The following is a 25006-nucleotide window of genomic DNA, read 5'->3' as shown; positions in this document are numbered from 1 at the left end:
GTACTAAACTAAAATTGCTTACTAATAGCTATTTGATCGATGATAATCATCATTGACTTGCTTTCTAGTGATGATTGAAGTCTTAAGTGTCTTTTCTGTCTGGTATTAGGCCCTTGTGGATGCCCCTGACATCAATCCTGTAATGAAATGGATTATTACTGTTTTTTAGTAAAGTCTAAGTCTCTGACATGTTTTTTGGCTGCAGGAGCTGGACCTCATGTTTGACACCTTGGATGTGAGCCACCGCCTCCTTGGCCAGTCCTGTTTATGATGGATTAATTGCTCCAACCTTTTGTAATCGGATGGATGCGTGTGTCAAGCCCTCGTGCTGGCAATCTTGTAATGCAATTTTGCGCTGAGCCATCGAGCTTAGTGGAGCACGGGCCCAGTGTCTCGTCGTTTCCTCCTTTTTGCACGGTAGCTTATGACGACGCTGGCCCCCAGATCCGAGACGTTCGACGGCGTCCATGACGTTGTAGTAGCAGGGCACATAGTTCTCGTACTCGGGCGGGCATACCTCTGCCTCCTTAGCGCGGACTAGTTATAAAATTGTAGAAAATCTGTACTAGTTGAACTTGTGGACCATGTTCATCTCGGTGAGCATGTTCTCTGTCGAGCGGTAACGGACATCAAGGAGGAGCTTTGATTCTATGAGGGAGAGCAGCAATGGTCGTGGAAGACCATGTTCCCTTCCTCATAGAATCGGAGCTCTTCCGTGGCCAAGTACGGCGCCGTCCGGTGGAGAAATGCCCGCCGAGATGATCACGTAAGCAAGGTCAACTAGTACGGAAGCTTACGTGATCTTAGAAGATGAGTGAGGTCATGAGAGCATGTGTTTTCTCTCAATTTTGTCGAGTAGGTCACTTAGAATTAATTTTCCATGAAATAAAATACTTAGAAATCATGCCTTTTATTTTTTAGAATTAATTTTTTCATGAAATGAAAAACTTAGAAAATAGTTAGAAAATTGTAGAAAATTCGTACTAGTTGAACTTGTGGACCGTGTTCATCTCGGCTAGCATGTTCTCTGCCAAGCAGTAATGGACATCAAGGAGGAGCTTTGATTCTATGAGGGAGAGCGGCAACGGTCGTGGAAGATCGTGTTCCTTTCCTCGTAGAATCGAAGCTCTTCCGTGGCCAAGTACGGTGCCGTCCGGTGGAGAAATGCTCGTCGAGATGATCACGTAAGCAAGGTCAACTAGTATGGATGGTTATTTATTTAAACATGTTTTTGAGCTACAATTTGATGGATATTTGATAACTTCAGACCTACAAAAGTCATCTACAAATGTTACTATCCTCGAGGTGGCACGTCCTGTAGGAGTCCATTTTACAGATATAGTTTTTATTTTTTATAGATATATCTAGTGGTGTAAAAGCTAGATGGCTGCCCCAAGAGACAACATGGATGAAGAAATGATGGATATTATCAACACCGCACTCAATTTGCCGATGGTGACCAGCAGGATGTAGATGACAAGAGTCAATACCTGGCTCTTGAAGATAACCAAGAAAATATTATGCAAGAAAATACTGGTGAGGTATATATATATATATTTGAATATTATATATATATTTGAATATCTATCATCTATTATGTGTACACATGATATTTATTTATCCTTTTTTATACGTAGCCCTCTGGATCGACGACCACAACGGCGAAAAGAAAAAATATTCGAGGCCCGAAAAAGCCATTGGAGGGGCGCTACATAATATCGGAATTCAATACCGAGACAGGCGAACCACTTGGTCCACATGCAAGGAAATTTGTGCAACACTTTGGGTGCCTGGTAAGGGACAGACTTCTGATCAGTGCTCATGAATGGAAGCAAAAGATCAATGAGCCTCATGTTAGTTTTGTCTCTGATCTTGATAAGAATTTAATTTGGGATGATATCCTTCAACATTTCATGTTGCAAGCAGATGATTATGATGCTATCAACGATGATGAATTGAAGGAACTAGTTCGAAAGTGGGCTATAAAGAAGATGGCCACACAATTTCAGACTTGGAAGAAATCCCTATACACGAAATATGTCAAGAAAAACCTAACGCCCAATTTCAATACTAGTGGCCTGCTCGCGAAGTTAAGGCCCTACTAGAATAATTTTGTACAGTACAAGACATCGGAAGAGGGTGAGGAACGGGTGAGAAGGAACCAAGAGAATGCCCGACAGAAGGTATACCACCATGGCATGGGATCAGGTGGCTACGCGACTGCCATTCCCAAGTGGGAAAAAATGAAAGTGGACATTCTTGCCAAGGGTATCACACCAGAATCACTCAATTGGCCCAAACGCGCGAAGAATTGGTTTTTCGCTCATGGGGAAGACTGGACCTAGAGACCGGGAAGCTGGTTCATGGCACAAAACTCGAAAGAGCAACACAAAGATTTTCTTATGCTCTACAACATAAAGCTATTGGTGCGTTCAGGCCCAATAGAGAGAAGGATGAACTGACGTATGCCCTCGGGACCGCTGAACACAGTGACCGAACGTGAGGTTTAGGACGGAACATTTCTTGGGAGCATGGTTTCCCTGACGATAGAGATACCTATAGAAGCCGGCAGAGAAGGAAGGATGAGGATGCAGCGCGGATCAGCAGGTTGGAGGAATTGGTTCGTGAGTCACAGGAGGCGTTGCTTCAAGCATAGGAGTGCGAAAAAGACATGCAAGCTAGAATGCAGGACAAAATCATAAAGCAAGTGCAAATAGCAATGAGTGCCCAAAGGCAGGCACCAGATATAGGAATAAACATTAATATTAGCCCCCTGATCAGTTGAAAAGCAACTACGCTTGTACAGAGTTGCCAAATCAAGATGACGCAATGCTACGTTTCCCCGTGGATGAAATCACTGTACTGTTTACATCATGTGAGCTACATATTCCAAAAGAGAATGCCACAATCATGGTGGCTCTCGGTGTTTTTTCTCCCCCAGATCCTACCAAGACACCAAGAATCCATGGAGCAATAATACCACCTAGATATGTTAGCGTCTCAGTGGATAGAGTTAACAAAGGTTTTAGTGATCTGGCTCTTGACATTCCATGAGGTGATGGGGAGAAAACTCTAGGAGAAGCAGAGAAGACATTCATACTATGGCGCAAGCGCTACATCATTATTCCCGAGGTCTCTAGTCCACCGCCGCTTTCTCAACTGCCAGACAATAGGTGCGGACAAAAGTGAACGAAACAATTTTTTCATAAATTTTTTATTGGCATGCATGATTAATAATAGCAATTTCTTATACCTAATTATTCTTTTTTGTAATCACACAGCAGGGCCTCCGCCAACCTAAGTCCAATTATTCAATCTCCAGATCATTATAGTGCTCCGGGCAATGATTATGCAATGCCGCCACCGCCGCCACCTCCAAGGAGGTCTCCACCGTCGCCACCTCCAAGGAGGTCTCCAACGCCTCCAAGGAGGTCTCAAACGGCTGCCCCGCCTCCCTTGATGATCAAGAAGCAGCCAGCTCCTAAGAGGTCCGCCCCGTAAATGAAGCCGTTGGCTGACCAACCGGCAAAGAAAAAAGCCTCCTCTAATCCAGTTATTCCCCAAAAACTATCTTACAAGAAAAGTAAAAAGGAATTAAAGGATGCAGTACAAAAAGATATGAAAAGTTTCTTCGAAAAAGCAAGAAAGCAACGAGAAGCGAGGGAGAACCCAGAGAAACCATACTTCTACCTAGCTCCAGATCTTCTAAGAAAGAAGGTGGACCAAAAAAAGCGGGAATCTCAAAAGACCCGGCCAAAATCGGACTACGACCGCACTCTCACCAAGTCATTTGAGGCGGCATAGAAAAAGACTATAGTAGGGAAAGGTGTTGCACAACTCAGACAACAATCTCAACAATCAATCCTCCCTCTTGTCATTCGTAATATGGTTCAAACTTAGACTTACCAGACGTCGATTTTGAGGAAATGGTTCGGTTTTACGAGGATACCGGTTTGGACCTTGCCCAAGTGCTCGTTGAAGGACCATCTGTTCCGAAACTGGATCCTTAGAAGAAATTTGAACATGGAAAGAGTCTATACAACCCTGAGGCCTTAGGTGAACTGGGTATGCAAATGTACCTGCTAAACAAGTGGTACATGGCGGCGTGTGAACGGGGAGAGAACTTTATTTCTGTCAGAGTTAGAAACCAACATTACTTCTGTGGCGATGACGTTATATATGTCGAGTTTTTAGAATTACACCAACTATGCCACCTGGACTCTCTCGACAAAAGTCTCATTAGCTGCTATTGTCTGTAAGTGTGATTATTTTCTACTATTGAAGTATATATATAAAGCTACATGTATATATATAAATTATATATCCCCACACTATATTTTTATATGTGCAGATATGAGATGACAGAACTTAGAAAGAGAAAGGATAATGATGTTGGTTTCATTGATCCAAATGTCGTATCCAAACACCCTGATCCCCCCCTCAATGGAAAGCTGAACTCGAGAAAAATCTCATGAGGTTCTTAGTGAACCAACAAAACAAGGACATACTCTTCCCCTACAACTTCAAGTGAGTGTTAAATAATTAATGTCGATTATATGGATAGTTGTTCAATTATTTGCTTACTAGCTAAGCTATCTCTCATATATATATATATATATATATATATATATATATATATATATATATATTGACTCTAGTTAATATCGATCATATTTGTGTATAAAAACATATGCAGCAATCACTGGATATTGATGGTCATCGATATGGCCAATAGTCGGTTAAGTATCTTAGACTCGTTAAGAAAAGAGCAAACAGAGTACCAAGATATGATAGATATTATCCAAGGGTAATTTGGTCTCTGTAGCAACTATATATACCCCGATCTCTTAACTGCAACAATTATTAAAGGCCAAATTGATTTTTTATTTTATTGGGCGCAGTGTTTGGAAAAGTTTCATTGAGGAACACCACATGAAACATTGCAAAGCGCCACTGGATGTAATCGCATACAAAGTAAGTACTAGCTACATTTATATATATATATATATATATATATATATAATTCAATTAACACCATGCATACTTTCAATTCACCGGATCAAAGTGGGTTCTGAGGCCAGAACAGGGGAATAACTATTGCGGATACTATGTTTATGAGTTCATCATGGCGTACTCAAAAAGAACTTCTAAAGAGAACCTCAAAGTACGTTATATAAATATATTCATATATTCACAATTTCTTTTATTACTCATATATATAAGTAATCACGTGACCAATACACACACACACACACACACACACACACACATATATATATATATATATATTAATACTTTTTCTTTAACTTTTATTGAAGACTCTATGGTTGAAGGAAAAAGTCATACGACGTGACCAACTGAAAGCAATTCAAGAGACCATAGCAGGATTTCTTAATGACAAGGTCCTAAACCCCGCCGACGAGTTCTACAATGACGTGAACGAAACATAGAAGCCAAACCAGATGGAGTGAATTTGTTATCCCAAGGATATGATAGAATATACAATGCAAGATTTATTTGTAATATATATATATACACACATATTATATGTACATAAAATAACATACAATATATGTATATGCATGTAATATATATGTTAGTTTCATACTTTAGTTTGTACAAAATGTTTGAACATTATAAATGTGTAGAATACGTATCACTACAAGAAATTTGGCTTTACGTGACGGTTTAATTGTGACCTTCTAACAAATCATCACAGAATGTAGTCATCTGTGACGGTCCAAATCCAAGGTGATGGATGTACGACGATTGGTTAAATTATCGTCATAACTGGACGTCACAGATCATTTTAGTCATCCATGACGGACTTATTGGAAGGTCACAGATACAACATCCAACGTGTCATTGTGATGTGAGCGTCCACATCGTTCCTACATGTCATGCTGAGTGGCAGGGGGGCTGGTGGGACCTACCTGTCGGTGAGAGATGTAAATAGGGAAGGTGGGACGAAGGTAAATGTGAAAAAAAAATTGCCGCTGCTGCTAGGAATTGAACCTTGGACCTGTCGATCACAACAGCAGGACCTAACCACTTGGATACTGATTCATGTGTGTTTACTAGTGATATGTTTATTCTTTTGGCCGGTGGCAAACAAATTAGGATAGTTCTGAAACAAATTAGAGACCGTGTCCAGGTCTCCAGACCACAACCCTGTCCTCGCCGGCCGCCGGGTGCGCGTCGCCCCTATCCACGCCGGCCACCGGGCGCGCACCGCCCGCCGCCCCTGTCCTCGCCAGCCATCCCTCTCCGCGCAGGCTGCCCCTGTCCTCGCCAGCCGCCGCTGTCAGTGCCAACCTTGTGGTCCCTGTCCGCGCCGGCTGCCCCTATCCACGCCGGTCGTCGCGGTTGCTGTCAGCGGTGGCGCGGTGGCCGCGGTGAAGGCGATACCGAGAAGCAGCCACGGCAGCGGCTCCGTCAAGCCCCCCTGCAGGGGATCCATCGCCGCCCACCTCCAGAGATCTTGCCTCAACTGATTTCGATTGGTACGGATTTGGATACGCAGTTTAAATTAGTGTTGTACTTTGTTAGTTGATGTAGTGGCTGCAATTCTAGGTTAGATTGATCTATTTATTTTCTGCAATTTTTTTATGTAGATGGACAGACGTTGGATTCATGGTGCTCTGTTTACCCCTCAGTATATTTGTGGTGTCCGGTCTTTCATGAACTTTGTCAAAGAGAGGTTCTCTGAGTCTGAGAAGATTTTGTGCCCATGTGAAAGCTGTCTGAACTATAAATCTTTAGAGCAAAATGAAGTGGAGAGGCACCTACTGCTCAATGGCATGTCTAGCACATATACCAGGTGGATAGATCATGGAGAGGACAGAAATATTCATGTTTTGGAGGAACTAGAAGTAGTTGAGGATGCAAATGTTGATTCTTCTGTACCTGAGCACACCAATGATGGTTGTGGACTTGAAGAGATGTTAGGGGAACTCATCAGGTCTGAACAACATAGAAATGAGGCTAGACCTAAAGATGGAAATGAGGGTGCTGCATCACATTTCAAACAGCTGATTGAAGATGCTAAGCGTGAGCTATATCCTGGTTGTATGAATTTTACAAGGTTCACATTTGTAATCAAGATGCTCCATGTGAAGTCATACTATAGGATCACTAACTCAGCATTTTCTGCAATTATGAAGATCTTGTCAGAAGCTTTCCCACAGTTCAATACTATTCCAAAATCATATGACGAAGCAAAGAAAATGCTACATGAGTTAGGACTTGGTTATGAATCAATTCATGTGTGCCCCAACAATTGTGTGCTATTTAGAAAGGAAAATAAAAAAAAGGATAGTTGTCCAGTTTGTGGGGCATCAAGATGGAAAGATCCTGAGAGAAAGAAGGTTCCAGCAAAAGTATTGCGGCATTTTCCATTGGTCCCCAGGCTGCAAAGGATGTTTGTTTCGAAGAAAAGATCGGAGGAAGCACAGTGGCATAAGTTGAAGAGGAAACACAATGAGAAGGAAATGACCCATCCTGCAGATGGAAAGGCATGGGAAGATTTTGATAACCGCTGGCCTGATTTTGCTAAAGATGCACGGAACATAAGACTTGGACTTGCCACAGATGGTTTCAACCCTTTTAGCAACATGAGTTCATCTTATAGCATGTGGCCTGTTTTTGTGATTCCATACAACTTACCACCTTGGGCATGCATGGATGAATCTAATTTCATGATGGCTTTGTTGATTCCTGGTCCTCGTTCACTGGGGAAGGCCCTTGATGTTTTCTTGCAGCCTCTTGTAGAAGAATTACTTGAGCTATGGAAGGGTGTGGATACTCTTGATGCTATCACCGGAAAAGATTTTAAGCTTCGTGCTGCAGTGTTGTGGTGCATTCATGATTATCCAGCACTAAGTACCCTATCAGGCCGTACCACAAGTGGTTACTTTGCTTGTCTCCATTGTGACAAAAATCCTCTGTCATATGCCATAAGGAGCAAGCTATGTTATATTGGGCACTGTCGTTTCCTTCCGAGTGGTCATCGTTTGCGCAAGGCCAATGAATTTGCATCCCTCCATGATAGCAGTGCGAAGCCAACTAGTTTCACCACAGAAGAGCTGCTAGAAGAATTGGAAAAGGTTAGTGATGTCAGAGTAGGACAGAAAAGGAAGCGTTCGGGCAATCGTGTGCCAATTTGGGGCAGAAGGAATTGTTTGTGGGACTTACCATATTGGCCAACTCTAAAGCTTAGACACAATATGGATGTCATGCATATTGAAAAAAATGTGTGTGAAAGCCTCCTTGGTACCATTCTGGACATAAAAGGGAAGTCAAAGGACACAGTTAATGCAAGGCTCGATCTGGCTGATTTGGAAATTAGAAACGAGTTGCAATTACAGGATAGTGGAGATTCATATGACATGCCAAAAGCTCGATATACGCTGTCCAAGTCAAAGAAGACTCAATTTTATAATTTCTTGCAGGAGGCCAAGTTTCCAGATGGATATGCTTCAAATATACAAAGATGCTTAAATCCTGACTCAATCAAGTGGCAAGGCCTGAAAACTCATGACTGCCACATTCTGTTGCAAAGGATTATACCAGCTGGGCTGAGAGGACTGTTGGATGATGATATATATCAAACACTTGCTGAGTTCGGCAAATTTTTTAGGGAATTGTGCAGCCAAAAACTGAACAAAGATATCTTGGCTCGAATGAAGACTGAAATACCAGTCATATTGTGCAAGCTTGAGAAAATCTTCCCCCCTGCTTTTTTTTATGTCATGGTTCACCTTGCTGTCCACTTGCCTGATGAGGCCATGGTCCGTGGACCTGTGCAGTTTGGGTGGATGTACCCCATTGAACGGCGCTTGTATACATTGAAAAGGTCAGTTAGGAACAAGGCACGCCCAGAAGGCTCAATTGCAGAGGCTTATGTGGCAAATGAAGCCCTCACATTTTGCTCGAGATATATGGATGATGTAGAGACAAGGTTTAATCGACTCCCAAGAAATGTTGGATTTTCAGATCAATCAGCCTATACTGTTGATGTTTTTGGGCATGGTGTTAATCTTATTGGTGCATTTGATCTTTCATACTCCGAGGAACTTGATAAGTTGGCTTGGTATGTTCTCCATAATTGTGATCAGGCTGAGAAGTACATAAAGTATGTTCTAAAATATTCTCTATTTTGTATATTACATTTGTTTCTTAATTATTTTCAGATTAGCAACTTACTGTTTTTTTATTTTTGAGTTACAGAAAGTTTGAAGATGAATTGACAGAAGTAGGGGTGCAGGCTGCAGACCTTGGAAGAAGGACAGAGCATGGATTTGCGAGTTGGTTCAGGAATTATGTTAGTATCTATCTTATTCTTATCTTAAATTATTAGTTATCTTGTAGATAACTATTTTGACGCTGAGACATTCCTTTTTGCAGATGTGGAGGTTGAATGCATCAGAAGAGGTAGATGATGATATATTTGCCCTAGCTTGTGGCCCTGACCTTAGAGTTAGATCATACTCCACATGTGTTGTCAATGGTGTGTGGTACTGCACTGTCGAGCGTGACAAAAACAAGAAGACACAAAACTCCGGGGTGGCCTGTGCAAGCTCATACAGAAGTGAGATGATTGATTTTTATGGTACATTGAAAGAGATTATTGAGTTAGAGTACCACGCCAAGGATGGTGGTACAAAAAGAACTGTTGTTCTTTTTAGATGTGACTGGTACAAATTGGATGGTAAGCATACTGCAGTAAGGGATGATGGGTTTTGTAAAAGCATCAATATTGGCAGCCTGTGGTACAAGGAAGACTGTTTTATTTTGGCAACTCAAGCTACACAGGTTTTTTATTTGCCAGATATTAAGAATGGAACAAATTGGCGGATTGTCCAGACATTTAAGCATCGTCATTTGTACAATGTTTCTGAAATAGATGGTGTCGTATCCACTGCTGCACCCTATCAAGAGCAGACATGTGCTATGGACACTGGCAGAAGACCAGAAGTTTCTGAGATCTTGCCTGACATGCCTTTGAACAGAGTTGATGAGGCTGTCCTTCTTGTTGATGCTGCTGAGGTTGCTCGACTTAGAAAGGAAAATGAATCAAAGACTACTAGTGAAGATGAAGAGGGTGATGAGGTAGAGGATGACACACTGATGGAGTACTTGAGTGAAGAAGAAGCTGTCCCTGTTGAGGTTGATAGAGATGATGAGTAGTTTAGCATTTGTCATGTCCGAACTACATATTAAATGGTTGAAGGTGGACGCCTTCTCCAGCAGCTTGGTCTCTTTCTCCAGTAACAACTACTTAGGGAGCCATGGAATCTTGCTGGCTGTACATACATGACATCATAGAATCCCTCGAGCAAGGCAATGTTGTGCTTCTTCCTGCAGTCATGTTTTGGCAATCACCTAAACAAGTAGGTCCACAATATTCAAAAATTGGTTATTATCTGCTACTATTTTATTATTTCGATAGCTAAGAAAAAAATATCAGAAGAAAAAAAAGAGGCACCCTGAACAGAGGCGCGCCCTGGAAAAATTACGCGCGCGCCCTGAAAATTTCACGGCGAGCGGCCTTCCCACCTCCAATATTTGGCTACAAATTTACCATTATGCCCCGCCATCCGTGCATCCCGCAAATGAAACGATGGGGATATTTTGGTAATATTGCAGCGCCATATATAATCTGGCTCCGCCGTCTCGCAGGCAACAGCGCCACCAAATCCCCCCAAATCCTCCAATTCACCCAGCCAACGCCGCCACCATCCCCCCAATCCATCCCGCAGCCTCCACCATCCCGCAGCTCCGCCGTCCATCAGCCTCGCTCCACCATCCCGCAGCCTCCAGATCCATCGATTCCTCCACCGCCGCTTTGCCATTCCGCTCCGCCGTCCAGCAGCCTACAAGCGCGGCCTCGATGGTGAAGGTGATGAGCACGTCGAGCGCGACCGCCACCATCCCGCAGGCACCACTGATGTCGCCGAAGAAGAGGGGCAGGAAACCAACGAAGGGGCCACGGCGGGGAGAGCATGTTGAAGGTGAATGTCTCTCCTGCACCTTCTATTTTGGGCGATCTAATTTTGGTGGAGGGGGATGTGGTCGCATGTGCCCCATGAGATGGAGCTGTCCCTCCTCTTCTCCGTGTTTCGGTGACGTACATTGCTGTAGAGTCAGTGTGCTAGTGGGGCAGGTGATGGACATATAGGAAAGGGTTCACCACTGGCTAAACTCTACATTAGCGAAAATTGGGGGAAATCAGGGGAGGGATTTTGCTGGGTTACCTCACTAGTATTTTCTCCTCTTGGTTTATTATGTGGAATTGTGGATGTGCTTGAAAAGCTTGGGATTGATGCCCTGAACTAAATTGCCACAAGATCCTCGTCAATTTCTGCTGCTACTACTAGCAGTGCCTTCTCAGATCTTTAACCTGAATTGTTAATTTGTTATAGGTGCTGCTGCTGTGAATTCGAAAAGGCCACGGCAGGGAAACCCGATTGAAGGTAAAGTGTCTCTCATGCAGCTTCTATTTTGGGTAAAGTATCTCTCATGCAGCTTCTATTTTGGGTGATCTCTGTTTCTAGGAATCACCACTGTTTACTGTTCTGCGTTCTCCTTTAATTAAAAATAGTCATTGTCAGCTTAAGGTATTTGTCGGTGTGAGATTAGTAATGGAGGGTCCTGGTAGGAAAGATAATCTGCATGCTCCTCACAATATAAATTAGTTTACAAGTGAGGTCATTTCACTATAACATGCTGACATCTGCACTCTTTGTTCCTTCTCATTGCAGAAGCTCCGATCAATCCTTATTTACTCCTACGGATGAGAAAGTGTATGCGCAACAACGCATACATGCAGAAACTAGGACTTCCTGTGTTAGCTCAACTGTGTGCGAACACTACTATTTCCCCAGAAAAGCAGCAGCAGCAGGACAGAGAAGACTCTGGTTCGGAGTACAATGGTGAGGATGAGGCTAACAGTGATGCCCATCTAAGTGATGATGACCTGGAACCTCCTACTTTATCATCTAAGGTGCTAGTTATTCCATAGTGTCAAATCTTAATATGTGCTTTGCTTGCTAATTGCATCTAATGTTTATCTCCCATTCTGTATGTTTGATTGGTTCTTTGCAGAAGAAGACAACAACAAAGAAGAGGAAGACAGGTGCTAAGAAGGAACAACCTGGGATGCAATCTAGTGTTGTCACAAGGGGAATGAAGAATCGTCCAGCTGATGTTAATGCAATGAATAATCAAGCTGAAATCTCTAATCAGGCTATAGAGGAAGGTTAACTGACTACATTCTTGTAACAAATCGAACTCAAATTTAGAGACAACATTCCAAAGTACTATTACTAACTCTATATTGTATTGTAGCTGATGCAGGTGAGCAAAATGGCTGCCTGGCTGGAGATCAGCATGTACGCACTGAGCTGAACCTGGATGGACACACTCCAAATGGCGCCACAATGAATGATGTCAATGAAAATGGACAAACACAGGTTGCCAACATCGCTGAAGGTGTGTATTTCTAAGTCTTGCACATTGTAATTCCATACCCAACATAGGACAGCAGTATACTAACACAACTCCTTCGTAGATGACCTATTTGATGAGGAGAACAGGACGAGGGGACCTAGTATTGGGAGGGAACTTGTTCAGATGACTCGCTCAAGGAAGAAGAGACTTCCTTTGGTTATTGAGCCAGGGAAGAGAAGACCAAACTCAGTGATGATCGCTGCAAAATTTGCAACTGAGTGCAACATTGCAGTAAGACAAATTGTTCCAATATTTCCACATTGGAAGGAATACAAGAAGTATCCTAAGATGATCGACGCGTACATATCGAGAGTTGTTGTAAGTGTTCAAACTTGCCCCTTTCCACTGTTTATTTGCAACATTAAGATTGTGCATTCAATAACAATTGGCAATATTGTTTACTGTCACCAGTCAAAGTTTCATACGGATGTAGATTCATTACCTATGAAAAAAGCATGTGTGGCTATGCTGAAGAAAGCTGTTCGCCAGCAGCGCTACAAGCTGAAAAAGAGGTATTTTGATGCTTTGCCACTACATCTGGTGCCCAAAACATCTCCTGTGGACACAATGACTAATGAGCAATGGGATAAACTTGTGGAACACTGGAAAAATGAGCAAAAAATGGTAAGATCATCCAACTTTTCCAATTTCATCATGTTTGATGTCATGTGTGCTTAGCAACAAAATTGTATTGCTGTAGGTGACTTGTGAGAAGAACAGAGAGAACAGAAGCAAAGTGCAGTTCCATCAGACCACTGGTTCTCGCAGCTATGAAATGCAAATTGTAGATTTGGTGAGTACAACTCATTGTCACTTTCAACTAGAACATGTTGCTGGAGCTTCAATTGCAAGATACTATATATGAACATGCTATTTGTGAGGTCTTTTCTTCTCTGCATATTTAAAGCTTTGTATGTAGCTATGGCACAAAGCTTAGTAATAGTTGACAAAAATCTACTGTTGGTTGTGAGGTCTTTTCACTAGAACATGCTGTTTATGAGGTCTTTTCTTCTCTGCATATTTAAAAGAGCTTTGTATGTAGCTATGGCACAAAGATTAGTAATAGTTAACAAAAATCTGCTGCTGGTTGCTTGGTTTTCAAAATTATATCACTGCATACTAAACTTGGGGCTGCAAAATTAGTTATGCCACTAACACTAGAAAATCTAGAAAATGTTCTAACTTAGTTTGTTTAATGCCTTTTATCTGTGTTAGTAATACATAGAATCAGCAATAGTTTTTTAGAGTGTCCTTTTCTATTTTTTTTCAGGCGGACAAGTACAAAAACGAACCACCAAATGCACTAGAACTATTGAAAGAGATGCACTACAGCAAAAAGAAAGGATTTGCTCCTGCAGTTCAATCTCTTATTGTAAGTAAAATCATACTTAGTTCACAATCTGATGATACATTAGGTTCATATATCATGATCATTGACCTATCTATGTCTCTTATGCTGCTAGGCTGAAATAGAGGAGAAGCTGAATGAACCTGTAGATGATGGTCTTCAACCAAAGGATGTGACTGATGTGGTCTCTCAGGCTCTTGTTCAGAAAACTAAGAAGAACAGGTTTCTTGTAAATGTGGGGCTCCAAAGCAATGCCACATGTGTTAGTGCTGAGCATGACCTAGAAGAGGAACTGGTGTTGGAGAAACAAACATCAAGTGATCTTAGGGAGGTTGTCAAGGCTCAACAACAGCAAATGGAAGAAATGATGAAGAAATTCCAGGAGGCAGAAGCAGCTAGGGCTAAGCAAGAAGAGGAGTCGAAGAAAAGGCAAGCTGACATTGATGCACTGATCAAGACTTTGATGTCCATGGTTCCAGGATGCCAGGCAGCACAGTAAGGTTGTCTTGGGTTATCGGCTGGTGCACTTTGCTGTTGGTTGCTTATTTTGGTGATGGATGCTGCGCTGTGAACAAGTGGCTGCGTCTTTTGGTTGAATTGATGCATGGCTGTGAACTTATGTGCCTGTGAACGACTGCAGCATGGTCTTTAACCTGTGCATGCATGGCTTTTGGTGATGGATGTATGTTCTGTGAACTATATTTAGATGTATGTGTGAACTGCAGCTGTTCTGTGAACTACAGCATGGTCTTTGACCTGATGCATGCTTTGTTGTGCCAAACTTCATATGTAACTATATTTAGATGTATGTGTGATGATGGGACCTTGGCATATTTATGTTTATCTGTGATGATCTGTGGTCATCTATGGCGATGTGAATCATGTGAATTTAAATTTGAATGTGTTGTCAATTTAAATGTGAAATTGATGTCCATTTAAATTTGAATTTAGTGTAATTTAAATTTAAATTTTTGCTGATATGTTATGGGCAACAATGGGCCAATTCTACTATGCAATTGGGCTAGCCCAATAGTGTGTACTAAAATATGGGCCCAACTAAATCTAAAAAATACATAAAACATGGGCCTAATTGAAGAAAATAGGCCATAAAAAGCCTACTGATGATGTGGCAAGGTGGCAGCCTCGTCAGATCCAACATCACCAAATGACATGGAAATAGCTGAAGTGGCAGCAAAACCATGACGGTTCAGTTCATCACCATAGCCTCTTCCTATAATTGCCCTCCGGTTTATCCATGACGATCCAAAAAACCAACCCATGACGTTCTATTGTGGTCCAAAAAAATGTATGACGCGGGATAGGTGACGTTTCACTGGACCGTCATCGATAGTTAATCGTGACGCGTTTTCGCTTGTCCGTGACTAAATCAAAATGTCACGTAAAGCCAAAATTCTTGTAGTGTATATTATTAGCAGCGTAGAATACGTATTCGAAAACCCATTCGAAAACCAAAACGATTCATCAATTGAAAATAGAAACAAAAAAAAGAAAAAAAAACTTTAGTCCCGGTTGGTAATACCAACCGGGACTAAAGGGCCGACCCACTTGGCCAGGCCGGGAGGCCTCTTTAGCCCCGGTTGGTATTACCAACCAGGACTAAAGGGCGCGAAACCGGGACTAAAGGAGGGGGCCCTTTAGTCCCGGATTCGTGCTCCTGGTTCCAAAACCATAGAGTCTTCAATAAAAGTACAGCCCGTTTCTATACTAGTGTATGTAGTCAAGAGAGTTTCACTAATACTTACATATTTTTAATACATTTTTAGCTACCTTGTTACGTCTAGAAGATTATGTGCACGTTTATTACTAATTTAGAAGTGTTCCATTCGCGTTCCCATGAATAATTTACCATTTGCATCTTCATTATTTTTATAGGCCTCATGCTATTATTAACTAATCATTTTTTTTAAATTAACTAATCATATTTTTTATGTGCAGTAGCTGTCAAGGACGGGAACAAGCATTCAGAAATCAGGACATTTTTTCCAAACACCATGCAATCCAATAAGCTTTACAGAGTGTATACTATCAAGTACCACAACACTAATGCATAAATAAATTCTTCTCTTTAATTGGGAACACATTCGTCAGCAGAACCAGCATCCACGTCACCCAAATTCCTGCAGACGTCCGATCTCGTATTCGACGGCCCAGATTGCTTGGAGCTGCTTTCGTCAGGAGCCGCTTCTCGTCCTCCTCTGCGTGTCTTTGGCTTCTCCGGTTTCTCGTCTGAATCCAGAAAACCAAATATATACCTCCTGCTTCTGCTTCTAGTCACAACAGAAAAATATTTCTCTTCTCCGTCCTCCCTCCCATGCCCGACGGCACGGCCTACCGCTCCTCCCGCAGGCGCAGAATGCCACCTCCGCCGCTCAGCCCCCCGCCTGCTCCTACCCTTCCCTCCCTCTCCTCCTCTCTCTTGACGTCGCGGCGCACCGGCCAGGCCTGAGCGCGACCGCAGCGGCGGCGCCTTCGCTCGCGCGGCAACGGCGACGTCTGGGCTCTCGGCGGGGCCGGACACGCTGCCCCGGCCAAGGCGTCGCAGGGGCGACGGTGGTGGTCCGGTCCCCTCCGGTCAGCACCAATTTACGGGAGGGGTGCCACTGGTCCTCCTGTGCGCGCTCCAAGAAACCCTAGCTGTCGATTCCGTCCAGGTCAGTTCTCACTCATCCATTCTCGCTTGGTAGGCCGGCTTAGGTCTCCTTTGATTTCTCGTGTCCTAGGGTTAGGTCCCAAGGCTGACGGGTCGATTTATTTCACAAATCTCATTCTCTTTTCAACAAGATTTAAAATTAGTTCGAAGTGTGACACCATCAATTTTATTGGATTTCTGAAATAAGGTTCGGAAATCTGAACTATATTATGTCGTTACCATTCTCCTAAGAGCATTACTGAAGAACTCCATACTGAAACTACTTCAACTGCATACTAGAACTATTTATCTGTAGTTTTTGACCAAGTTGCGGATCCCACACAATGGAAGAGTGGGTGGAAGATTCTACATCAACTATGCAATGCTTGTGGAGCGGAGCTGGTTGCTTGGTGGCAATAGGTGCATACCAAAATTATTAATTACTGTCATGTGTTCCCATTTCAAGCACATATACAATAGTAATACGTTTCCATTAGTTTAGATGTCTTGCGCAAAGAATTAAGCAACACCGGGTCATGTTATCTACTTTCTTTTTGTTGCAGTTGTATTACCTTTTGGAGTTGCATTAGCTTTTGTGTGCCTAATAGATTAGGAAGCAACAAAATATAGTGGCCCCTAACTTATACGCATTTATTCATGCTATGATGATTAAGACATAATGTCCTTTGGTCTATTATTATTCCTCGGAGGTTGATATGATGAGTTGCTTCCTATGTCTCTGGGCTGCCAACATTGAAGTTGAAGGCGGTTAGATTTCTTATTGACCACCTAACGCTACATGGTGATGCAGTTCAACTGCAGTTTAAATCAGTAGGCTGTTAGATGTATGGTATCTTCATGATTAATGCCTCCTTACCGGTTCATAATTAATATTTTATATGCAGCACAGAAAGCCTGATAGTCTGCCCATCTCCTTTTGTGCCCCCTACCTTTATTATATATTTATAGGTAGGTGCTCACCACACCCAAACCAGCATCTTCAAGTAGCGTTATCAGGTATTTAAGACCAGCTACATACAAAACCTGTTGAGTTCCATACGATATACATCGGGCTGCAGCCACCACACTGAATGCATATGCCGCTATCAAAATTCAGGTACGCCACGCTCATCTCCGCACCCAATGTTCCTGTCGGTGCAGAAAGTGACCAACTAGTAAATATTTGTAGTTTTGTTGTACGTTGTGATCGGAGTTTTGCTGTACGTTGTGATTGGAGGTGGCCTAGCACTCAATGACACAGGATTTATACTGGTTCAGGCAACGTGCCCTACGTCCAGTGTGGGTCGGTCGGTGACTTTATTCCCGAGCCCAGGTGCTCGAAGTCTGTAGTGGGGTTACAAACGAGAGAGAGATGGGGTGTCCGGTCGGTCCGGTTGGAAGGGCCGAGATCGACAGGAGCTATGCTATGAACGAAGTGTCCAACCCTAAGCTTGAACTTGAAGAAGTCGACTTGGGTTAACCTGCCTGTGTTTGGAGGGAGCACATCCCCTTTTATAGAAGAAGGGGACGGCTTTATAAGTGAGAGGGAGAGAGAGTACGGACGTTTCTAAGCCTTGTTGCCCACGCCGATGGGGATGGGACAATGGTGGGCGCCCGCAATACTGTTGATGTTACTGTAGAATGTCAGGTACATGTGGGAGGTTGAGCTGCTTTTTTCAAGACTGGAGGACGTCGGTACCTGCAAAAATGCTGTCTCCTCCGACTGGAGGCATGGCTTTACCATATTCACCTGGTACGGTGAATTCCGGTGCCCACAATACTGTTGATGCCCAGAGGCACATGGGGGTCTTACCGTATGGGTGTTTTGACCGACGCCTACAATACTGTAGAGGTAATTGTTGGCGCCTGCAATACTGTCTGTGGCGGGGCGGTTGTAAAACACTGTTCTGTAGGGTATGGTCCCTGGTGCCGTGGTTTGACTTGCGAGCCCTGTCTTGCCTTCCTTCGTACGCTTTCTGGTTCTTTCCGAGCGGGCGTCCCCGGTCGGATGGCCCCAGTCGGTTCTGGCGCGCCAGTCAGAGGATAGCGATGGGCAGGGTTTCTACGAACCCCGGTCGGAGACATGGGGTCGGAGTCGGAGGTGGTCCTCGGGTCGGGCTTTCCGAGTGGAGGCCGTGCGAAGGCAACCGGGGCCTGATGCTAGCGCTCCGATCGGAGAGGCCGTTCGGAGTCGACCTGAGCCTGAGCTAGTGCTCCGGTCGGAAAGATGGGCCGAAGGCGGCCAGGGCCTGAAGCGAGTGCTCCGGTCTGTTGAACTTAGTACTCTCGGGCCGGTCCAGAAGAAAAGAAGGCCGTTCTCCTGGGCTGAGCCCTGGCGTGGAAGCTGGTCCTCGAGGGACCCCGGGTTTATGAACCCGACAGTTCCGCTCTACATACACGAATGTAACATAATGCAACATATTTGCAGATTCATCTACCAGGCAAAGCACAACATCCATATGCAGCTGTCTTTGTAATCGTGAACCAAGATACTAAAACCAGGCATTAACGGACCATGATCAGAGTGATGTCATCCAAGTAAAATATCCTTGAAACAACGGCTGTAGTATATATGTATGTATGTATTACTTTCATGTAATCTTCAAAACCATGAAGCAAACATATATTTCCAATCTATACCGCCGGCCACCCATGCTTCGCTCACCCACGCGCACGCGACGGCGCACGATTTGTACTAGTTATTATTCCTCAATTCCTCACACATGTCGTGCCAGACCATCTATGACCATTTATTTATTACCCCACTTCGCCTGTAGATTTACCGCAGAACGACTGACTAGCATTAGCATTTGCATTTCTTCCTGTTTAGCAGCCATATGATCAGAACAATAAATAATAAGCAGAGTAGCGAGGGTTTAAACTTAAACCATGATTGTCTGGCTACTGCAACCTCTCTTATGTAGGAGCGAAGCTAGGATTTAGACATATATAGGAGGCCATAACAATCATGGTAAAAGAGAAGATAACACTAATATGCATAATATATGTGTTTAGTACTAATTCATCAGCATGTACTTTCGCATGGGTTAAAATCTTAAAGACAATGACCAAGACAAGAAATTTGTATTGGCAGCATGGTTAAGTGAACTGCCTTTGTAAATTATTTACACGTGCGGTTGGTGTAATTATACCGCCTTTGGTAATTTATTTCAAGTGGCGGCTGAATAGCATAATCCATCTCTAATAAAAAAATCAAAAGCTCACTATATTAGTACCATAATCTGTTCACCATGCAATTATATTAGCATAACAATACTATACCACATACCTACTAACCTACAAACACCAATATATTTTCCATGTACCATAGTTATAGATCATATATACATAAAATGATTGAACTCATGTGTTCATTGCATCAAAATCTTGCAAAACACTAATTATCATTTCTAGTCAAAGTAAGCCTAGCCAGTAATAGAACCACGCCCCAGATGCGAAAGGGAGCACCAGCAAGCTAGCGTTGAGAACAGACCCCAGATGGATCAGCAAAGTTAGTGGGGTGAGAGCTGAAGTATTTACCGCTCACATAGATGTTGGATACTTGAGGTCATCAATTTCCCCTCCACTTTTACAGTCTCACCGGTTTCCACTCATAGCAAAAAGCTGCTTGTACTTTAGCATAACAAATCAGGGTTTTTTCTTGCACGACGGGACAGCCGTAAGAGCTAGTACTTGTGTATTTTGTACCAATATATAGCATCTTCTGAAAGCACTCCTCCCACGATTCGTTCGTGTGTCTCGACTTTGGGTGCCCAGGTGTCGTGTCGGGTTGGGCATGGTCTGAGGAAATTGGTAACCGATATGGTGCTCATCACAGCGAGTAATGCTTGAGCTAAGGAATGAGGCTGATATAGTGAGAGTGGAGCTGGCCTACCGTCCTTCGGCTGTGTAGCAATTTGAAGACAGGAGGAAGAAGGAAGCACACCATTCCCTCATCCTTCAAAGCGACATCAAGTCTCACCAAAAAATGCCCTCAAGAACATGTGCCACATGCACATCACGGGGCACATGCCCTTGAAGGCAAAATTTACTTTCCCTGCTCTATTGACTCCAGTAAAAAAACAAGCATCTATGACCATCATTTGCACAAAACAGATCACTGGCTTCAACACGTCATTTACCATCAAGGTTGTGGTACGCATTGTAATTCATCAGTGACGTCATGGATAGATGCAATGTACACCACGAGAGGCTTCCCGGAGCGCTTGACGCGCTACAAGACCGCCTCCTTCTTGTGGTGTTCCATGGGCATCAGCTTAGGCTCGTCGTAGTGCAGTGGGCCCATAGATACCAGCCTTGGCCAATAAGCCTATGTGTTGGCGAGCTTGATCTGGTCGGGGACACCGCAGATGGATCATGGTTTCACCCCACGCGCCGTAACCACCGACCAATAGTTGTTGTCGAGTGTCTCCTCCATCTCAATGATCCAATTGGCACACCCAACCTCCATGGCTCTAATGGTCCTCCCGGTTGATCTCCTCCTCCTCTTCTTCCTCCTCCTGCTGCTCCTCTTCCTCCTCTACTCGACAATCTCTAACACGAGTGTGTTGCTCCTCCTCCTCCTCCTCCATTGGCACCATCTCTACAATCTCCAGCACAGGGTGGTATTGCAATTGCTCCTCCTCCATCTGCACCACCTCGACAACCACTAGCAAGGGGCGCTACTGCTACTCCTCCTCCTCCTCCTCTATATGTATCACCTCATCATAAAAGCCCACATATTAGACTCTTATTATACTTGCTGTAAACATAACATTGTGGATTCAATGTGTTGCATGTATGAATGCTCGCTAGGGCCGGCACGATCTAACTGCCAGTGGTCGAACGCTTTGGTGGACCATGAAGGCTGTAGCCATCCGATAGAGCTCTTGCAGTGCACACATCCCTAGGCATATCCAACAATGATGTGCATAGGGGCATATGCCCTTGAGGGAAAAACGCCTCCATCAAGTATTAGATTGATAAGTCACAACTGTGGGTTGGTCGTGTCCTTGGTGTAACATGACCGCCTAACTGGCCACCTAGGTACTATAAAAATTAACATAATGTAATGCTCTAGGTTTGCATATACAAATTGTGCCAACCTCTATTTATTATAAATAAATTGCAAAAAACTTTCTAGACCATTTGTCATCATGAAAGATTTGAATCTCCTTTTTTTCTCAACAGATACGTAAAGCATGGTAAATATCTCCATCCTAGTTCTGAGTTACCAAGTAGAATTGCATGTAGTTAAATATACATACCAGGGCTGTCTCCTACTCAACAGCTAGAAGTCTATACAGAATAAGCAGTGGCAACTGGTTCTCCATAACGACGATGTCTGATTTGATAGAGGCACCCATGATAATCAAAGACAACGTTGTCTCTTGGGTAACAGAAATGGCGCTCTATCAAGGAGGCAGGGTTTTTTGCCCTTAAGGGCATATGACCCTATGCACATCACCATTTGATGTGCTTGGGTATGTGTGCACTGCAAGAGAGAGGGTGCAAGGCACATGTCCACATGGGGTAGTATGTACTCCAGCTCCTATCCTAGCATGGTAGCAGTAACACCAGGTGGCTAGCTTGGTCGTATGATCGCAGCAAATGACATGTGACACAGATGTCGGTTCAGAATTATCTTAGGTTAATAGTTACCATTGTTGAGGGTGTATCATATGGTAGGGACCCCAATTAGTGTGTTTAGGGCCCGATTACATATTCTAGGAGCTTAGGGCCTGTTTGTAGCCTCTAGAGACACTTCTGTAAATGAAGTCCCACTAGGGGGAATAATGAAACCCTCCATTCCCACCTCCCTTATACCTTATAAAAGAGGGAGAGAGAAGGTGGAGGGGGAGCCCTTGGTTCATCTAGCTCTCTCATTCTACCCACTTCCACCTCTCTTATGTTTGGTCTGACACCAACAACCATGATAATTTGGATGAAGATTTATTAGTTATTTTTTCCATTAAAATTCACAAAAGCAAATGTTGTAACTATGATGTACTTAGATTTAGGGGGTTACTATTTGTTTTTTGTAACAGCTAAGGTATATAATTAATTTATGAGAAGGCAAGGTAAGGGTTATTTTAGTTGATTTTCATAATTGCTAAGGTATATATTTTAGTTGCACTTTTTGGAACAAAATCCATCACACCATTCATAACATGAGTTCATTTCTTACAAGACATTTCTTAGATTATATCGAGAACTCAACAATCACATCTCTCATAATGTGTGCATTCGCTGAACTTAAATAGCTCCCCTATCTCATCTCGCTGTCAACTTGAACGGCTCCCCACCCTCATCTTCTCTATAGTCCCGGGCTCCAAGTCCAAGCCCTTGTTTTCTCATACAACTCAGTGTGCTCGCATATGGCTAAGAAATAGTTTTTCGACTCATCGACCAAAGCATTCTGATTCTGATGTGAGTAAGACACAGTAGTCTCTAAGGAAAGATATGTGTTCTTACGCTGGTTACTAATAGCATCTAAGGTTATGAAAATATAGGTGGTGGATGGCGTAAGTCTAACATTTGAGAATTTGAGAGGCACACAACCTTTATGAAATTATGTCATTAGTACACAAAGGCAATTATCAAAGTCAACAAACATCAACGTAAGTCTGACCATCAGAAAAGTGCACCTGCAGGCTCAACTCACTTCCCTTGTTGAATGCATACGAGTTGACCTGGGTGCCTATCCTACGGTTCTTAGAGACAACACATCACTACAAAATTGGCGAGAGTCATTCTTGTCCGAAACCATGACCACAAACTTCTTTCTTTACATAGAAGTTCCATATATGCACTCAGCACTTGCATGCATTTATGTTCAAGGCTTACTTCTTTTATCTGGTATAATGACAAATATTTATACTTTGTGAAGTTATGACACAGACCATAACTGAAACAAATTTAGTAACATATTTTTTTTTTGAAAAGAAATAGAACAGAAAGGTGAGACATGACTATTTTATAGCCCGACCTCTTTGAGCTTTCAACATATCAAGGAACAGACAAGTGATGCATGCATAGGTAGAAGTAGCTCCTCTACAACAGCTATAGACTGTGCTTAGGTATTTTTTTGTCTTTTAGAAAACTGTTGTCTATCGCATTGCTATATGCGATCAGTACTTGCAGTTGTATTTTTTTTTTGTAACTTTGTTGCCTCTAACATTCGGATTATCTTTTGTTACTTCCACATAGACTATCTTGTGCTACCTAATTAGTGTTTCTATTGCGAACCACAGTTTCGTCGATGCTCTATTCTTACATCGTCCTTGTTCTTACATTGCAGTGGCATTTAGGTAACATTACATGGTCTTATGTGCACCATCTATTTATGCCTTCAATATTGCTTCGTAGGCCTATTGCTACTTTTTGTTCACAGCAACACAGGGTTACGTTATCTTCTTTCCTTTTGTTGTAGTTGTATTACCTTTTGGAGTTGCATTAGCTTTTGTGTGCCAAATAGATTAGGAAGCAACAAAATACAATGGTTCCTAACATATAGGCATTTATTCATGCTTTGATGATTATTAAGACATGATGTCCTTTGGTCTATTATCATTCCTCGTAGGTTGATATATGATGTGCTGCTTCCTATGTCTCTGGGCTGCTAACATTGAAGGCTCCGTTACATCTTCATATGTCTCATTTGATCTATTAGGTTAGATTTCTTATTGACCACCTAACGCTACATGGTGATGCAGTTCACCTGTGGTTTAAATCAATAGGCTTTTAGATGTATGGTATCTTTATGATTAGTGCCTCCTTACCGGCTAGTTCATGATTAATACTTTATATGCAACCCACAATGCCTGATAGGCTGGCCATCTACTTTTGTGCCCCCTACCTTTATCATATATTTAAAGGTAGGTGCTCACCACACCCAAACCAACATCTTCAAGTAGCATTATCAGATATTTAAGACAAGCTACGTACAAATCATGTTCAGTTCCATACGATATACATCGGGCTACGGTCACCACACTGAATGCATGTGCCGCTATCAAAATTCAAGTATGCCACGCTCATCTCCGTACCCAACATTCCACTCTACATATACACGAATGTAACATAATGCAACATATTTGCATATTCATCTACCAGGCAAAGCACAACATCCGTATGCAGTGGTCTTTGTAATCGTGAACCAAGATACTAATACCAGGCATTAACAAACCATGATCAGAGTGATATCATCCAATGAGTAAACTATCCTTGAAACAACAACTGTAGTATATATGGAATAGATATTATATACCTATGTATATATCTATGTATTACTTTCATATAATCTTCAAACCATGAAGCAAACATATGTATTTCCAATCTATATCACCCATGCTTCGCTCATCAACGCGCGCGTGATTTGTACTAGTTCTTCTCATCATGATTCACGAAAGCAATTATGGCGCATGCTGTTCACTTGCATTATTGTGTTCTTTTTCTTCGACGACAGATCTAGCATCATTTGCATAGCATTCTTGAAT

The 25006-nt window shown here is 42.8% G+C and overlaps 2 protein-coding genes across 4 annotated transcripts; both read left to right on the top strand.

The window, feature by feature from the left end:
- The first annotated feature begins 6145 nt into the window (after positions 1-6145).
- LOC136498914 (uncharacterized) lies at positions 6146-10421 on the top strand. Of its 2 annotated transcripts, none has more exons than XM_066494615.1 (4): positions 6146-6503; positions 6615-9133; positions 9223-9322; positions 9406-10421. In XM_066494615.1, the coding sequence occupies exons 2-4, from the start codon at positions 6615-6617 to the stop codon at positions 10186-10188; spliced, it is 3402 nt and encodes a 1133-aa protein (XP_066350712.1). In that variant the 5' UTR covers positions 6146-6503; the 3' UTR covers positions 10189-10421. The 2 variants fall into 2 exon arrangements, with proteins under 2 accessions (XP_066350712.1, XP_066350713.1); XM_066494616.1 differs by having other exon boundaries at positions 9229-9322; positions 9406-10420.
- A 205-nt stretch (positions 10422-10626) lies between these two features.
- LOC136498915 (uncharacterized) lies at positions 10627-14666 on the top strand. 2 transcript variants are annotated; one of them, XM_066494618.1, is made up of 10 exons: positions 10627-11012; positions 11424-11474; positions 11763-12004; positions 12106-12259; positions 12358-12492; positions 12572-12828; positions 12922-13134; positions 13211-13303; positions 13781-13882; positions 13974-14666. In XM_066494618.1, the coding sequence occupies exons 1-10, from the start codon at positions 10892-10894 to the stop codon at positions 14355-14357; spliced, it is 1752 nt and encodes a 583-aa protein (XP_066350715.1). In that variant the 5' UTR covers positions 10627-10891; the 3' UTR covers positions 14358-14666. The 2 variants fall into 2 exon arrangements, with proteins under 2 accessions (XP_066350715.1, XP_066350714.1); XM_066494617.1 differs by having other exon boundaries at positions 10630-11012; positions 12349-12492.
- Positions 14667-25006: the final 10340 nt, after the last annotated feature.

Source organism: Miscanthus floridulus, chromosome 13, assembly GCF_019320115.1.
Source record: "Miscanthus floridulus cultivar M001 chromosome 13, ASM1932011v1, whole genome shotgun sequence".
Taxonomy (NCBI): domain Eukaryota; kingdom Viridiplantae; phylum Streptophyta; class Magnoliopsida; order Poales; family Poaceae; genus Miscanthus; species Miscanthus floridulus.
The sequence above is the reverse complement of the archived record's forward strand: the minus strand, read 5'-3'. Positions and strand labels throughout refer to the sequence as shown.

What these genes read in the sequence shown, in the direction of transcription:
- LOC136498915 (XM_066494617.1), top strand. Translation starts at nt 10,892, where the DNA reads ATGGTGAAGGTGATGAGCACGTCGAGCGCGACCGCCACCATCCCGCAG. An exon ending in GCAGGGAAACCCGATTGAAG is followed by an intron (nt 11,475 to 11,762) that starts GTAAAGTGTCTC and finishes TTCTCATTGCAG; the next exon opens with AAGCTCCGATCAATCCTTAT. An exon ending in CTGCAGTTCAATCTCTTATT is followed by an intron (nt 13,883 to 13,973) that starts GTAAGTAAAATC and finishes TTATGCTGCTAG; the next exon opens with GCTGAAATAGAGGAGAAGCT.
- LOC136498914 (XM_066494615.1), top strand. Translation starts at nt 6,615, where the DNA reads ATGGACAGACGTTGGATTCATGGTGCTCTGTTTACCCCTCAGTATATT. An exon ending in CAGGCTGAGAAGTACATAAA is followed by an intron (nt 9,134 to 9,222) that starts GTATGTTCTAAA and finishes TTTATTTTTGAG; the next exon opens with TTACAGAAAGTTTGAAGATG. An exon ending in CGAGTTGGTTCAGGAATTAT is followed by an intron (nt 9,323 to 9,405) that starts GTTAGTATCTAT and finishes TCCTTTTTGCAG; the next exon opens with ATGTGGAGGTTGAATGCATC.